This window comes from Stenella coeruleoalba (assembly GCF_951394435.1).
Source record: "Stenella coeruleoalba genome assembly, chromosome: 15".
In the NCBI taxonomy this organism is placed as follows: Eukaryota; Metazoa; Chordata; class Mammalia; order Artiodactyla; family Delphinidae; genus Stenella; species Stenella coeruleoalba.
In genome coordinates, this window is record NC_137161.1 from 28,926,418 (window position 1) to 28,943,348 (window position 16,931).

At 43.1% G+C, this 16,931-nt stretch overlaps 1 protein-coding gene across 7 annotated transcripts; it reads right to left on the bottom strand.

Annotated features, from left to right (window-relative positions):
• Positions 1-255: 255 nt before the first annotated feature.
• On the bottom strand, positions 256-16,055 carry ZNF343 (zinc finger protein 343). Of its 7 annotated transcripts, XR_013831721.1 has the most exons (6): positions 15,449-15,693; positions 13,988-14,053; positions 8,760-9,025; positions 8,526-8,585; positions 5,568-5,693; positions 2,192-2,299 (listed from the first exon to the last, which is right to left on the bottom strand). XR_013831721.1 is itself a non-coding variant. In XM_079946317.1 (5 exons), the coding sequence occupies exons 3-5, from the start codon at positions 8,875-8,877 to the stop codon at positions 2,229-2,231; spliced, it is 252 nt and encodes an 83-aa protein (XP_079802443.1). In that variant the 5' UTR covers positions 8,878-8,924; positions 13,988-14,053; positions 15,449-15,693; the 3' UTR covers positions 256-2,228. The 7 variants fall into 7 exon arrangements, 3 of the variants coding, with proteins under 3 accessions (XP_079802443.1, XP_079802441.1, XP_079802442.1); XR_013831718.1 differs by lacking the exons at positions 5,568-5,693; positions 15,449-15,693 and adding an exon at positions 15,926-16,055 and having other exon boundaries at positions 256-2,302; XR_013831719.1 differs by lacking the exons at positions 5,568-5,693; positions 15,449-15,693 and adding an exon at positions 15,707-15,916 and having other exon boundaries at positions 256-2,302.
• Positions 16,056-16,931: the final 876 nt, after the last annotated feature.

Sequence of the window (16,931 nt, forward strand, 5' to 3'; positions counted from 1 at the left end):
TCATCCTCCCCATGCAACGAATCAGATCCTCCAATAAATCTACTAGGTTGATTGGGACTTATTTTTTCTCAAGGGTTGAATTCATGCAGAAATCCAGGTTGTGAAATTTAATTGCTTTCCAGACAGATGAGTGACTAAGGTACATAGCCTGAGCTTATTGAACAATTTATGAGAACAGAAAGACATGAAAACATGGGAAAAAATTGGTGTTTGAAAGTAAAACAAATTGATTATTCTTACTTAAATAAAGCCTTCTACTTTTTTATTCCATCTGATTACAAAGAGTGGAAAAAACATGTTTATTGTTACTGCCATCTTCACTCTCAAAAAGAGTATGGGGACGGGTGGGGGTCAAGACTTCTGAAACCCCCCCAGGAGGTGAGTGAGGTAGTGATCTGTGAGGAGGGGTGTCAGAATAAGGCTCCGCCCACAACCCCACCCACATAGGACTCCCTGAGTGTCCTCGGCTGCACCAGGTGTAACTTACTGCTAAATCTTCCCAGTCTCCCTCCCTGCCTTGTAAAGCTTCTCCCTCAAAAGCTGTTCTCTGATGCATCCTGAGGTGTCCTTACCCATTCTCCCCGCACACACAGAGCTTCTATTCTGTATACTCTGGGGTTTGTTGAGGAGCGACTTTTAGCCAAAGCCTCGTCCACACTCCTTGTGTGCTTATGCTATCTTAGGGTGGATTCCCTGGAGAGACAATGAGGCAGAGAATTGAGTGGCTTATCGGGGAATGAGGACAGGACTGGGCAGAGGAAGAAGCTGACCTGCAATGTGTTTGAGATCATTCAGTTTCATGGGGACCCTGGGATCTGGGATGACCCTGTGGAGTTGTCCCAGCAGAGTCCGGCTAGGGTTTTGTCTCCCCGTATCAATCAGTCGTTGGCCAGGAGGCATCCCTTGGGAAGTGCAGCTCCCTGTGGCTGAGAGCAAGTCTAGTGAGGAATTCATCTCTGCAGCTATCAGCAGCAGTTGGCTGGAGCAGCCCCACAGTATCCCCACATAAGGATTCTCCCTACAGTGTGTGAAGAAAGCTGACTGATCACAAGAGCCTTGCCCACACTCCCTGCAAACACACAGCTCCTCCCTGAGTGAGCCATCTGGAGCCCTCCTGTCGGTTCTTTTCCCAATGCCTGTCAGCACTCCCTGAACACATGACGCTTCTCCTGAGTCGGCCACTGGATGTTCCATAAATGCTGACTTATTGCTAAAGCTTCCCCACAGTCCCTACACACACAATACTTCCCACCTAAGTGCGTCCTCTTTGAGCACTGAGGGTTGACAGCTACCCACACTCTGCACGCATAAGGCTCCTGCCCTGAATGTGCCTCACTGCCTGATGAGGGTCAACACATCTCTGAAGCTTCACTCACACCCCACACACACATACAGACTACTCCCCGCATGTCTCTCTGGCGTAAGAAGAGGTTCGACTAATTGCTAAAGTCCTGCCCAGGACCCCTGCATACACAAGACTTCTCCTCTCAGTGTGTCCTCTGGTGTCTTATGAGACTTGACTTGTTGCTAAAGCCTCGCCCACACTCCCTGCAAACATAATACTTCTCCCCTGAGTGTGTCCTCTGGTGCACAAGGAGGAGTGATTTCTGGCTAAAGCCCCACCCACACTCCTTGCACATGTAAGGCTTCTTCACTGTGTGTGTCCTCCGGTAATTAACAAGGGTTGACACCTGGCTGAAACTTCGGCCACACTCACTATACACATAAGCCTTCTCCATTGAGTGTGTCCAATGGTGTCTGATGAGGTTCGACTTATCTTTAAAGCCTCGCCCACACTCCCTGCAGACATAGGGCTTCTCCCCTAAGAGGATGGTCTGGTTTGTAATGCAGTTTGATTTGGGGCTACAGTCTAGTTCACGTTCTTGACAGTTGACTGCTCCAGAGCTTGAGGTTTCTAATTCCTTCATTTCTTTGTCTGCTTGCAAAGGGTTTACCCTTTGGGCTGCGCTGGGCTCTATTTCTACCACTGCGCTGCCTTCTCCAGGACTTGCTGACTGTTCTCAGGGTGGGCTGGGCAATGCACGTAAGGGCCGTCTCTCCTCTGTCCTCGAGCACCAGAGTCTGGAGTCACCTTCTTTCTCTTGGCCTTCTGTGTTTTCACTCCAGCAGCTGTGAGCAGAATACTGCTGCCCCCGATGCCCCAGGCCAGAATCCCCCAGGTGGAAGTGATTTTCTACACACACACCCGGGAAGATCTGCAGCGTGTGTTAGCTGAGGAACCGCTGACAGAAAAAGGCCAGAAGGCAGGAAGAACAGGGGTAGATCTCTGGCTTTGGTTCTGCTGGAGAGAGAAGGTTTTCAGTTAGAGAAGCCCTAAGTAGGGCTGCTGGGCCGTTCTGCCTTGTCTTAGGACAGAAAGTGTCTTACTGCCACAACTGTAATTGACAATATACATACAACACAATTTGTTTCCCACCAATAATTCCTTTACATTCCACTTCTACACATTCCATTTTCTATTGCAATCCAGAAAATCCATAACAAAAGCATCTTCTATATGTCAGTCAGACTAGGAACCTTTTTGCTCTGCAAGTAGCCTCAACTACCCTTAGACTTTTCCTCTGACTAAATCATCTAAGTCTATATCACATTGATATAGACTGTCCACAACTCTGTTCTACTTGGAGGTAACAGTCTCTATGACCTATGTGGAAACCTCTTTCATGTCTTTTCTATTACAAAATAGAAGACTGATATACAAAAAAAGTCACTAGGTCTGAAGGCTTTCAAATGTAGGAAACAGTATATGAAACAGTGGTTAAAGAGACTGTATATGAAATAAATCTGAATTTCCAGTTGTCCACCCACAAACAAATACTAAAAATTTCTAAGTACTAGGTTCTCTACTAAAGTATTGTGGATTCAGCAGTGGACAGAAAGACATGCTCCATGATTTCAGGATTCTGGTACCTTGTGCCCAAACTAATCCCATTATAGTGACATCAGACGTGGCTATGGGATTTGCTTTGGCCAACAAAGGTTAGTGAAAAGTTAGTGCTTCTTCCAAACAAGTTTTAAGAGGCACAGTATGGTTCTATCATTGCTGTTTTCCCTCTTCCTTAAGAATCCCATGACCCAGATAGAGGCTGTTCCTTTTGCCTAGATCCCAGAGCCAGTAGAGCTGAACCAATAGAGCTGTATACCTGAACTGTAGACAGTAGATATTAAGTAAGAAATGAACATTTGCAAAGTTTGGGGTTGTTTGTTATCACAGCATTACCTAGCCTAAACTAACTGAAATATTTCCCCTATGAAAGCTTTAAAGATTATTTCAGGGAGTACCTTTGAAGAAGAGACATCATAACATGAACATGTGAAGAACTAGAGAAAGAGAGACTGGTTTAGGAGGAAAAATAGTATGATCTCAATTTATCTCAATTATCTCAAATAAGTTTGAGAATAAACTTGTGCTGTCTTGTAACCAAATAGAAATATGAAGATAAAGCACAGGTGAGACAGTGACAAAGAAAATGGATTCATTATAATAGGTGATGGGTAAAATCGGTGAAGTTCACAAACTGTTCAAGGGTGTGAATACTGACATAGAAAAAAAGAGAATGTGACACTAGTCCTGTGGACCCTTACAGTCCAAAGAAAAGAAAAAAGTAAGAGAAAAGCCCACAAGAGACGTAAGAGGCAGGAGAACTGCAGGATATTGTGGTGCTGAGCAAGACAAAGGACACAACTTCAAGAAATGCAAGTGGGATCCAGGCATTCAATATCAAGACTAATCTGAACAAGGTCATTTTGATATTTTCCTTGGAACCCATTAAACATATTAACACAGAGAAGGAAGATAATATGACAAGAGAAAAATAAAAACAAAATCTAGTTAGACTGACTAGCTAAGGCCAAATCAAAACACACAGAACCAGACTGAAACAGATGAATCCACACTTAATTAGATGGAGCTCAAACGAGATGAAATCAGATCAAAACATGTCAAAGAAGATGAAAATGAAAAAAGTAAACCTGATTAATCCATATCAGGGAAATAGCTATGCCATTTAAGGAAACACCTGAAGAAACTCCTGCCTAAAACTAGTTTGTGTCTCCAAAAATGTGATTTTTCTCTACCTGATTTATCTAGAACTACAGGAATATCTAGAACCACGCTATCCAATATGGTAGCCACCAGCTGTATGCTTCCTGAGCACTTCAAATGTGGCTGGTCTGAGCGAAAATGTGTTCTAAGTATAAAATAACAACCAGATTTTGAACACTTAGTACAAAAATAAAGAGTAAAATATCTAATTAATTTTTATATTGATTATATGTTGACATGAAAATATTTTGATATATTGGGTTAAATAAGATATTATTAAAATTAATTTCATCCATTTACTTCTACTTTTTTAAATGTGGTTACTAGGAAATTTAAAATTACCCACATGGCTCACATTATATTTCTACTGGACAGCACTGATTTAGAACAAGGGGTGGGAAAACTATGGCCCACAAGCTAAATCTGGCCCTCTATTTCTGCACAGTCTACAAGCTAAGAATGACTTTTAAATTTTTAAAGAGTTGGAAAAAAATCAAAAGAACAATAATACTTCATGATACATTAAAATTACATGAAATCCAAAATTCAGTGTCCACAAAAGTCTTACTAGAAGACAGCTATACTCATTCATTTACCTGTTGTCTATGGCTACTTTAGCCCTACAAGGGCAGAGTTGAGAGTGGTTACAGAAACCATATCACCCACAAAACCTAAAATAGTTACTTTCTGGCCCTTTACAGAAAAAGTTGGCCAACCCCTGATCCAGAGAAATGTCACAATCAAAAGTATTTATCAACCTAGATTTAAAGAATCGATGTCAGTTTTTAAATAAATGAAAAAAATATGGCTTATGAAACTCAAAAGCCATACAAACTTTGATATTTAATGTTAACTTCTGTCTTAGAAGGCATTTCTCACTGCTCTCCCCTTGCATACTGTGCCTCCACTGTAGTTCCTTATACCCAGCAGGCACCCCAATTCCTTAGGGCCTTAGCACCGATGAGGCCCTCCACCTGAAATGCTCTTATCCTAGATACCTAGAGTTCTAACTCCCTTTGGTCAAATGTTACCTTCTTGGTGATTTCAAATACCCAGTTTCAAAATTCAGCCAGCCACACTCTCACACTTAATACTCCTTTATCCGGTTCTATTTTATTATTATTTTTTACTACGTAGTGCTTATCACCTTCTAACATACCATATTATAATATCCCTATATATGTAATAACAAAAATGGAGTATACCCTTTAAAAATTGTGAATCACTATGTTGTACACCTGAAACTTATGTAATATTGTAAATCAACTATACCTCAATAAAAAAGAAAATTAAACATATGCAAAAATTTTTAAATAATAATAATGTCCCTGAATATGAAGCTTTTTGTTAGCTGTCTCCCTACAGTAGAAAGTAATTCCCCATGGGCAGAGATTACCACTTCATTCACTAACATGTTCTAAGTGTCTAGAACATTTTCTGCCATATGGGAGGTGGTCAGTAAATCTCCACTGAATTAATGAAGGAAAGAACACTGCCTCACCAATGAGAGCAGATTCCTATAATTCTCCAGCAACACTTCTCTGTATAGGTCCCTCTGCTCAGAGCTCAGTCTCTTCCATTCTGCCTCTGTGAAGACCACAGCCACATCCCTGAATGTAACTGGTACCTATAAACAAGCAATAAATTAAGGGACATACAGCAAGTCTCCATCAGTCCTCCCACTATGAGGAACATAGCTGGTGGCCCCGGAGAGTCTGGATATGCAAGAAGTTGATCTAATTCTTTTCAGAGTACATGGTTCTCTGTATCAAGTTCTTCTGGGCATTATTACTACGGCTTTGTGTTAAAATCTGAGGAGCACATAACTGATGCATAAAACTCATTCCTGGCCCTCGGACGCTTTTGATTTCTTTGGAGAAATGATTTGTGAATCAATTTGAAAACCTAAAGCAGTGCTCAATGACCCTGAGGAATGGAGGAATTCTGAGATGAAGAGTAGGGCATGCACTGGAGAAGAAAAAAAGCATCATGTACACAAGGCTTGTGCTGGGCATTAGGGAATAGAGACGATTTAGAGGAGAAAATGAAAGAAAACGTCAACCATAGAGAAAAGCAGGAGTGAACAGATGGAGCCCGGAATAAGCATTTTTGAAGAGTTCGGGTTATACTAAATGGGATCTGCAAAATCTGTCTTTGCCTGGTATTTTAACCTTTTTAAAATAAAGCCCTCAATGCTTCACTCATCACGTAGAGCAGTACAGGTGTACCTCATTTTACTGCACTTTGCTTTATTGCCCTTCATAGACATCAAGTTTTCTACCATTGAAGGTTCGTGGCAACCCCAAGTCAAACAAGTCTATTGGCGCCATTTTTCCAACAGCATTTGCTCACCGCGTGTCTCTGTGTCAGATTTTGGTAATTCTCACATTTCAAATGTTTTTATTATTATTATATTTGTTACAGTGATCTGTGATGAATGATCTTTGATGTCACTACTGCAACTTGGTGAAGGCTCAGAGGATGGTTAGCATTTTTTAGCAATAAAGTGTTTTTTAAAGATTTTTTGGATGTGGACCATTTTTAAAGTCTTTATTGAATTTGTTACAATAATGCTTCTGTTTTATGTTTTTGGTTTTTTGGCTGTGAGGCATGTGGGATCTTAGCTCCTTGACCAGGGATCGAACCTGTACCCCCTGCAATGGAAGGCGAAGTCTTAACCACTGGACCTCTAGGGTCCAATAAAGTATTTTTTAATTAAGGTATGTATATTGTTTTTTCACACATAATGCTATTGAACACATAATAGACTACAGTATAGTGTAAACATAACTTTTATATTCACTGAGAAACCAAAAATTTCACGTGTCTCACTTTACTGTGATATTCACTGTACCATGGTGGTCTGGAACCAAACCCACAATATCTCCAAGTTCTGCCTAGACTTCAATAAGCTTCCTGGAATGAAAGCAGGGCATTTAGCTTACTTTGCTTCCTAGCCCCAACCCCACTGGACATTCTCTAGGAGTATAACTTTGTGTCTATAGTGTATCAATGAATGAACAACTCATAACCAATAGGGGAAGATGAATTTACAATCCAGTGAGATTATAATTTAACTCATAGAACTGAAAAGTTGTTTTCATTTTACAGACCGGAAAATTTATTTAGGCTTTCTCTCATTCTTAAATTCATATATTCTTTCTTTCCCTTTCCCTCCTTCTCCCTCCCCTTATCTATATAATTTTTCTTTGCATATTGGACATTTTAGGTAAAATATTGTAGCAACTCTGGATACCAACCCTGCCGTCTTCCTAGGTTGTGGCTGTCTGCTTGTTCATTTGTTTTGAGACCTGTCTGGATTAGTTCGATGAAGGTTATTTCCCTGAAGCAGTGGCTCCTCAGAGGGTGCAGCCTTGAGCAAACACACAGTCACCCAGACCTTCCCCCTCCTGACAGAGGGCTCTCTTGTGTCTCTCCTTGACTTCCCCGTTAAGCTTCCAGCAGGTCTGCCTCTATTGGTATCACACCCGACTGTTAGCCTCCACTATTGGTTGCTGATTGCTCTACTGTTTTCAACAATGTCCTGGAGTATAAATGGCTCCATAGTCTGATCCAATTAAAGTCAGATCCTTTTGCAGGGGTAATTTTGAGGCCAGTATTTGAGACTTACTCCAACCCGTAGGAGAGCTCCTCTCAGCAATTTCTTTCCCTGCTTTCTCTGTTAAACTTCCAGGTGATCTGCCATTTCCCTTGTTGCTATCACAGGCTTCTCAGTTTCCTCTTAATTGCTCACCACCAAAATCTCCACTGTTTTCAACAACACCCTAAGACTTCAACTTCCCTGCTCAGTTCCACACAAAGCCAGTCCCCTTAGGGAGCGCTGTAGAGCTCTCTGTTCCTATGGCCTGCCTCCCACCAGGGCAGGACCTCTGCACCACTACTCAGAGGTGGCACAGGACTGGCAGGCCACTTCGCTCAGTGTGACACTCCTGCTCTAACAGTGGGGCACTGGGCAGGGGTGGCAGCTCCTTTTCTTCTCAGCATGCTTCTCCTAGCACAGGATCTCTGTCTGCCCTATGAGCAAGATGGGGAGAAGGCAATAAGGTCCCTCCTGATTCTTGACCACCTGTGCCTGAGACAGAGCTTCCATCATACAAATAGGGTCATCATACAAATAGAGATAGAAAATGCCAGACTTCTTGGCCATACTTGCCTGCCACACTGAGCTGGGGGGAATAAGAATTGCTGGTAGCTTGCCCCTCCCAGGGAAAAAGACTGGGAACTGGGGGAAGAAAGTCCCATCTTCTTAGCTGTACCCATTTGGAGTACAGCTTCCATTACACTGAGCTGAAGGGTGACCAGGAGGGAGCAGGTTGTGGGACAAATGCCACAGACTCTTGCTGATTTAGTAGATTTTCTTGAATAAATGTTTCGCTACTTGCCACATGTCCTTAAGAGCAATTTTGAGAGACTTTAAATAAATGTAACCCCAACTCACCAGTATTTTGGACTTTTCCCTCCTTTTCTTGAAGCCAGTCAGTCTTGTGAGAAGGCAAACCTAGAGAAGGAAAAAGAAGCTATGAGAAACTGGGGCTCCCATGGTGCTGCCAGAGCAGCTCCTCCGTGACTTGTGAAGAGGAAGTCGCCACTTGCCTGTGATCACAAGGCATTCGCAGTAAACCTGGAGCCCTGCTCCCCCTCTTCACCTCTCTGGACCCTCAACAGCACTCACCTTTTGCCTTGTGATTCTGAGTCGGTGTCTTCACAGTTTCCGCAACTTCCCTGTTCTCCAAAGGCAACATCTCCTCCCAGTCCTGCTCTCTCCAGGCAGAAGGATCAGGCAACATCATGGTCCCAGAGTCAGCCCCGTGTTCGCCTTGAAATTCTGCCAGGAGGCCTGGTAGAAATGATTTCATCTCAAGATCAATTTCTGCTGCCTGGTGTGATTCCTCCAAAACTTACTTATAAAAGCCCAACTTGTTGCCATGCAGCCGGGACCTGTGGGCCAGAGAAGCAATTTGACATTGCTGGGACCCTTACTGTGGGCCCTATGCCTGTGCCTCTTCAGCAGGGATCCTGTCCTCTCACACAATACACATAGAGTCTCAGTCCACAAGGTTCCTTGCTTTTTTTTTTACCTCATTCCTTTCTAGCCTGTAGGCCCTTTGTGGTAGATATCATCAACATTCCCAATTATTTGTTTCTCTGTATAATGCTCTGCCCCTGACGTCAGGCTTGGTCTCATGACTTGCCCTGGACAAGGAAATGTGACTGAAAGTGACAGTGCCACTTGTAAGCACCGCGTTATTCCACCATCTCTCATGTTCTGAGAACAGAGGAAAGGTAAACCTACTCTAAAAGAAAAAAAAAAAAACAAGGAGGTACTTCCCTGACAGTCCAGTGGTTAAGACTCCACACTTCCACAGCAGCCGGTGCACGTTCAATCCCTGATGGGGGAACTAAGATCCCGCAAGCCACAGGGCATGGCCAAAAAAAAACACACATAAAATCCAAAAGCCAGTAAGGAAGTGGTGGGTATATTTTATTACATATCAATTAAAAGGTTCAGTTTAACAAGGACCCCTTTAGGAAAGGTGGGGGGTGGGGAGCAGGGTTTAATATGTGTGTTTAATCTTTGATTGTCTTTTCATAAAAAATACTGCCGGATAAACAACAAGGTCCTACTGTATAGCATGGGAACTATATTCAAAATCCTGTGATAAACCATAATGGAAAAGAATATGAAAAAGAACAGATATACCTATAACTGAATCACTTTACTGTACAGCAGAAATTAACACAACATTGTAAATCAACTGGACTTCAAAAAAAATTTTTTTAAATACTGGAGGTATATATAGAAAAATAATAAAAATGATTATCTATGGGAAATAAACCTATCTTTGTTTGCAGTCATGACTGTATCCTAGAATCCAAAAGTCCAAATAAAAACTAGAAGTTGTAGCAGCTCATACAATTCAATATCAAAAAATCGCAGCTCATACAACTCAATATCAAAAAAACAACTCAATTAAAAAATGGGGGGACTTCCCCGGTGACGCATTTGTTAAGAGTCTGCCTGGCAATGCAATGGACGCGGGTTCAAGCCCTGGTCTGGGAAGATCCCCCATGCCAGGTAGCAACTAAGCCCGCGAGCCACAACTACTGAGACTGCATGCCACAACTATTGAAGCCCGTGCACCTAGAGCCCGTGCTCTGCAAAAAGAGAAGCCACCACAATGAGAAGCCCACACACCGCAACGAAGAGTAGGCCCCGCTCTCCACAACTAGAAAAAGCCCACACACAGCAACGAAGACCCAACGTAGCCAAAAATTAATTAATTAATTAAAAAAAAGAAAAAAGGGCAGAAATCTGCAGAGACATGGATGGACCGAGAGACTGTCATACACAGTGAAGTCAGAAAGAGAAAAACAAATATCGTACAATATCACTTATATGTGGACTGTAGAAAAATGATAGAGATGAACTTATTTGCAAAGCAGAAATAGAGTCAAAGATGTAGAGAACAAACTTATGGTTACCAACGGGGGAAGGGAAGGTAGGTTGAATTGGGAGATTGAGATTGACATGTATAGACTACTATGTATAAAATAGATCACTAATTTGAGAACCTGCTGTATAGCACAGGGAACTCTACTCAATGCTCTGTGGTGACCCAGATGGGAAGGAAATCTGAAAAAGAGTGGATATATGTATACATGTAACTGATTCACTTTGCTGTACAGCAGAAACTAATACAACATTGTAAAGCAACTATAGTCCGATAAAAATTAATTTTAAAAAAAGGGAAGATGTTTAGTGAAAACTGATACACAGTATGGCACCTAGAGACCTCAAATTTTCAGTATACACAGAACATGGACTGGATAAGAAGCATTGCCACCAATGAATATACAATTCTGCTTTCCAACTTTTTACCAACACTAGGAATTATCTAACTTTTTAATCTTTGCTAATCGAATACATTAAAAATATCCACTTTTTGGAAGATAAAATAAAATAAAATATAAAAAAAATGAGCAGAAGATGTGAATAGACATTTTTCCAAAGAGGACATGAAGATGGCCAACAGGCACATGAAAAGATGCTGAACATCACTAACCATCAGAAAAATGCAAATTAAAACTACAGTGAGATATCACCTCACACCTATCAGAATGGCCATCATCAAAAAAAACACAAATAACAAGTGTTGGTGAGAACAGTTGATGGGAATGTAAATTGGTGCGCCCACTGTGGAAAACAGCATGGAGGTTCCTCAAAACACTAAAAATAGAAGTATTATATGATCCAGCAATTCCACTCCAGGTATATACCTAAAGAAAACAAAGACACTAATTTGAAAAGATACATGCACCCCAATGTTTACAGAAGCATTATTTACAACAGCCAAGATATGGAAACAACCTAAATGTCCATCAACAGATGAACAGATAAAGATGTGGTATACATGTACTACAATGGAATATTACTCAGCCATAAAAAGAATGAAATTTTGCCATTTGCAACAACATGGATGGACCTGGAGGGTACTATGCTTAACGAAATAAGTCAGAGAGAGAAAGTTTGTACCCAACATCTCCTCATTTCCCCTATCTGCAGCCCCTGGCAATCACCACTGTACTCTCTGCTTCCCTGAGTTCAGCTTTTTAAAATTCCACATATAAGTAAGATCACACAGTATTTGTCTTTCTCTGTCTGACTTATTTTACTAAGCATAATACCCTCCAGGGAATATAGCCAATATTTTATAATAACTGTAATGGAGTATAATTTTTAAAAATTGTGGATAACTATGTTGTACACCTGAAACCTATATAATATTATAAATCAACTACACCTCAATAAAAGAAAAACTAGAAGTAGTAAGTTAATTTAAATTTAGCAAGGTGGCTGGACATGAGGGGTCAACATACAAACATCAATTGTATTTTTAAATACTAGTCAGAAACAACTGGAGAGTTACATTTTAAAAACATTTCCAAAAATTCAAGAACATAAAATGTATAGGAATGAATTTGAAGAGATGTGCAAACATTCTACACTGAGAACTACAAAATGTTACTTTGAGAAATTAAAGACCTAAATAAATAGAGAGATATACTTAGTTTGTGGGCTGGAAAACTCAGTGCTCTTGAGACGTCGGTTCTAACCAAACTGATCTACAGATTCAACACAATTCCAATCAAAATCCCACAAGACTTATTTTTGTTGAAAACATCTAGCTGATTCAAAAAAATATTTGGAAATGAAAAGGACCTTGAATAGCTAGAATAACCCTGTAAAAGAAGACTTATGATAAATGGTTTCAAGACTTAGTATAGGGACTTCCCTGGTGGCGCAGTAGTTAAGAATCCACCTGCCAATGCAAGGACAGGGGTTTGATCCCTGGTCCGGGAAGATCCCACATGCCCCGGAGCAACTAAGCCCATGCACCACAACTTCTGAGCCTGCGCTCTAGAGCCCACAAGCCACAACTGCTGAGCCCGCGTGCCACAACTACTGAAGGCCACGCACCCTAGAGCCCATGCGCCACAACTACTGAAGGCCATGTGCCTAGAGCCCATGCTCCGCAACAGGAGAAGCCACTGCAATGAGAAGCCCGCACGCCACAACAAATAGTAGTCCCTGCTCACTGCAAACTACAGAAAGCCCGTGCGCAGCAACACAGACCCAACGCAGCTAAAAATAAATTTAAAAATTTTTTTAAAAATATAAAAACAACAGACTTAGTATAAAGCTGAAGCTATCAAGACAGTGTGATGTTGATTAAATTAACAGAAGAGACTGTCCAGAAATAAACCCACACTTACACAGTCAATGATTTTCAACAAAGGCACCAAAGCAATACAATGGTAAAAGGAGAGTCGATTCAACAAATGGTGCTATAAACAAGTACTATGTCAAACCTCAAAACCTCAAACCATACACAAAAAAAATACATCAAAATGGATCATAAACATAAATGTAAAAGCTAAAACTTTAAGCTTCTAGGGAAAAAAATCATAGGAGAATACCATCATGACTTTGGTGTAGGCAAAGAATTCTGAAACAGAACACAAATTCCAGTTGTTGGAGGTGATGGTTACACGGGAGTACATGTCTGTCAAAATCCATTGAAACATATACTTCAGATCTGTGTAGTTGGTTGTATATAAATTATACCTCAGTTTTTTTAAAAAGGGTAAATTTAAGTCCTTCTCAGTTAAGGACACATAATGAAACATTTATAAGTGAAATGATATGATGTCTAGAATTAGCTTTAAAATAATTCTGCAAAAAAAGGTGGGAGGCAGGGGTGGTATATGAAACAACCTTGAACATGAATTGATTATTGTTGATGCTGGACGATGGATTTGTAGTTTCTATGTGAAAAGTTAACCACCAAAAAAAAAAGGCATTAATTATGTAATTTTGTTCTTATGTTTTAACTTAGAAGAAAGCCCTCTGGCAGCAGTTACATGCTCCAAAGATGTGTTGTAGAAATTAACAGTGCAACTCTTATCCGTCACATGTAACAAAGAGAGGAATCATATGTGAGCGTAGGTTTGTTCAAATAAGTCAGTGCTGAGGGAATAAAATATTACAGAGATTGTAAAGCCCAGTGCCTGGCACAGAACAACTCCCAATAAGTGGTAGTTACCATCATTTTTTATTTTACAACAGCTGACACAGTCTTGGGAATCCAGCAGCCAGGATGAAATGTTGCTAGGGCAAGGACGGTGGTAACCTGAATGAGAGCACTTGTCTGGGGTAATATTCCCTGTTAAAGGCCTTTGCCCTTAAATCAGCCCTGGTATCCTACAGAAACAAGCAGGTCCTCTGAGCCTCAAATGGAACACTGCAGGGCACAAAACGTCAGGATGAGCAAAGGAAATTTGCCCAAGGTCTGGAGAACAGAAGACACTGCAGAAACATGGAAGGTGAGTGGTATCCACCTGCAAGAAGTCCTCTTGTTCTCTATACAGTCCTCTCTGGACAGGCAGGGATGTGAGAAGGTGAACCTGAGGATGAAACAGGCAGTGTGAGCTTCAGGACTGTCTCTTGGCCCCCAGATACCAAGCTAAAAATCCCCAAGCTTAAAATAAGGGGTGCTCCTCTTCTTTAAAAAACAAAAACAGCCTCAGATCTGTCAAAGAAGAATGTAGACAGCTTCCTGGGGACACAGTCATATGTGGGCATCAAAATACAGCCTGTCCTGATATGCTATTAAATAGGAAAATCATCCTTTGTTACTAATAATAATTAACACTTACTAAACTCTTACTATACACCACAGACAATTCCAGGCACTGTACAACTTTTGTCTCCCAAAGGCCCGGAGTTAGGTCTTCTAATAAACTGAAGTGACAGAGCTAGAAAGTGCCTAGATTTGATCTCTAGCTGTGGAGTGCCATGGCCTTAGCCCGTTGGATGAGTTGTAATGTCAGTGATGGTCAACCCCTACCGGGTGTGACAGTTCTCAAAGCATATCCAAAGACAGGTTGAGGAGATGTATATGAAACAGGATTGTCTGTGAATTAATGAATGTTGAATCTGGTGATACGTCCATGTGAGTTTACTGTACTATTCTACTGCGTGGGTTTAAAATTTGACCTTACCCCAAAATTAAAGTCCTGATACCTGGGTTTCACCAGATCCCAGAAGTGATTTGGACAGTTGGCCAGCAGCCCTCAGAGGTCCCCACACTACCTAATCTGGGTAAGTCCCAAACTAGAGGTCTGAACCCCAACACATGAGGGAAAAGCATTCTAAGAGAGGGAGAATTAGCCAAACAAGCCACTTACATTACAACCAAATCTGGGATCTTTGTCATAAAGCAGAGTGGGCCCCGGGATGAGGACAAACCGTGGGACAAGAGATCCCAGAGAAGCAGACCTGCCTGCACTCAAAAAACTGCCTAGATGCAGGCCCCAGCGGTGCAGTGCACCATCACTGTAGGATGTCTGCCTCAGGCCCCAAACCTCCCCATTTTCTAAAAACCCAAGGAACTCCAGAGCCAAGACATTCCACCACCCCTTACGGATATTTTGCCCACGTCGAACTCACCCCCACCCACCGCCAACAAGCCAACGCAGAGCAGGGCCTGAGATGCTCTCTCCTCCACCCCACCTCCGCCCAATCACCATTGGGTCATATTCAGCCCCATCAAAAACAAAACTTGACATTCACGATCAGTCCTGGGTTCCCACAACCGTTCAGGGATGCGGGACGCACGTAAGTGCTCCCAGGCCAAACAACACCCAGGGACACATGGCCCAAGCCGCGCCCCCAGCCCCCATCACAAGGGATGTCTATTTGGCCCTGGCTGAACACACCCCTACACCCCAAATAAACGCCGGGGATGCGCACTGGAGCTGCCCCCTACTCGTAAATTGTTTGGCCCAGAATATACCCACCCCGTTTCCAAGAAAGAAATTTGAGTTCCAGGTCTCTCGCCCCAGCCGAGGAGTGAAGTTCCGCGTAACGCCCCGCAATTCACGGATTCGCAGCTAGAGGAGTCACCCCATTTCCCCGCCACAAACGCGCACCTCGAGCCGCGCCCCCTCCTCCAAGCACGAAACCGCCCGAACCCGCCGGCCTGGGCCGCCGCACTCCCCCAGCAGCCGCACTCCTCCCCAACTCCCAACCCTAGGCCCTGCCCGGCCTATCCCCACCCTACTGCAGCAGGGGAGGGACACCGTGGGGCCACGGGCCCGGCAGGCCTCGCTCTCCAAAGAGGACCCGACCGCTCACCCCGCCCTCGGCCGCTCAACTACACCAGAACTACAGTTCCCAGAATCCTCGCGGACTCCCTTCCCGCTGGCCGTCCCAGGAGCCGCTTGTGGACCGCGCGGTTAATTTACCACGACAGTGGCTATGTAGTGACAGCCTACCCGTCTCTGTTTATAAAATACCCATGCATAAACAGGTAGTGGTTCCCGAATGAAATCTCTGTTCCCTCTGCCTGTTCGCTTGAAAGATTCCCCAGAAGCCTCTGCGGCCGCTTCCGTGACGGCTTCCAGGTCCACACCCTCGGCGCTCAGGGTCACCCGGCGAAGGCAGTTCCGGTTGGCTTGTGGAGGGTCCGGCTTCCGGTTGCGAGCGTCTCAGGTGGTTTTTTCCTCTCGTGACCAGGCTAAATTCCCTGGGCTTAGGCGCTAAAATATGCATGCCACCTTCCGCGAGCACCATCTAAGTTTGGCTCTGTGCTGTTCGCTCACCCCTGTGTTCATTGCCATTTTACTTATGGGGGGCGGGGGAGTTGGCGGTTGGAAAACGGACTGCGGAGGTGAAGCGGACTCCCAAAGTCTCTGTTGATCCCTTACACTCAACTCCGGCGCTCTCCTTGCCGTGTAGTCACTTTCCCCTCGTCAAGGTTCTCAGGGTTAGTGACAAGCTCACATCCAGTTCCTAGAGGATGGAAGTGATCTCGGGTGGCCTCGGCCTGTGGTGGTTTGAAGCAGCGTCTCAGTTCCCAGACCAGAGATTGAAGCTGCGCGCCGTGGCATTGAGAGCACGGAATCCTAACTGCTGGACCACGAGGGCCAGTGGCTAGTGACAAGGCCCTGGACAAGGTCTGCTTTGTAGAAGTGGATTTCAGCAAAGAGATGGAAAGTAATGAAACAAGTAAAGTGTTTATTAGGAGGAAAAAAAGTACATGTGGGTAGACACACAGGGGCAGGCTCAGAGAAAGAGTAGCACCTTTAGGGTAGTTTAAATCACTTACGTGGGGCATTTCTTCTGGGTTTCCTCTGGCCCATCGTCTTGCTTTGCTTGGCTCTGAGTCCACATTTGATCTGACTCAGGGCCCCCCACTTTGGGCCGTTGTGTCTTTTAGCCAAAATAGAGTACAGCCCTAGGGTTTCTGGAAAGAAGAACATATTATGGTCTGGCACCCCC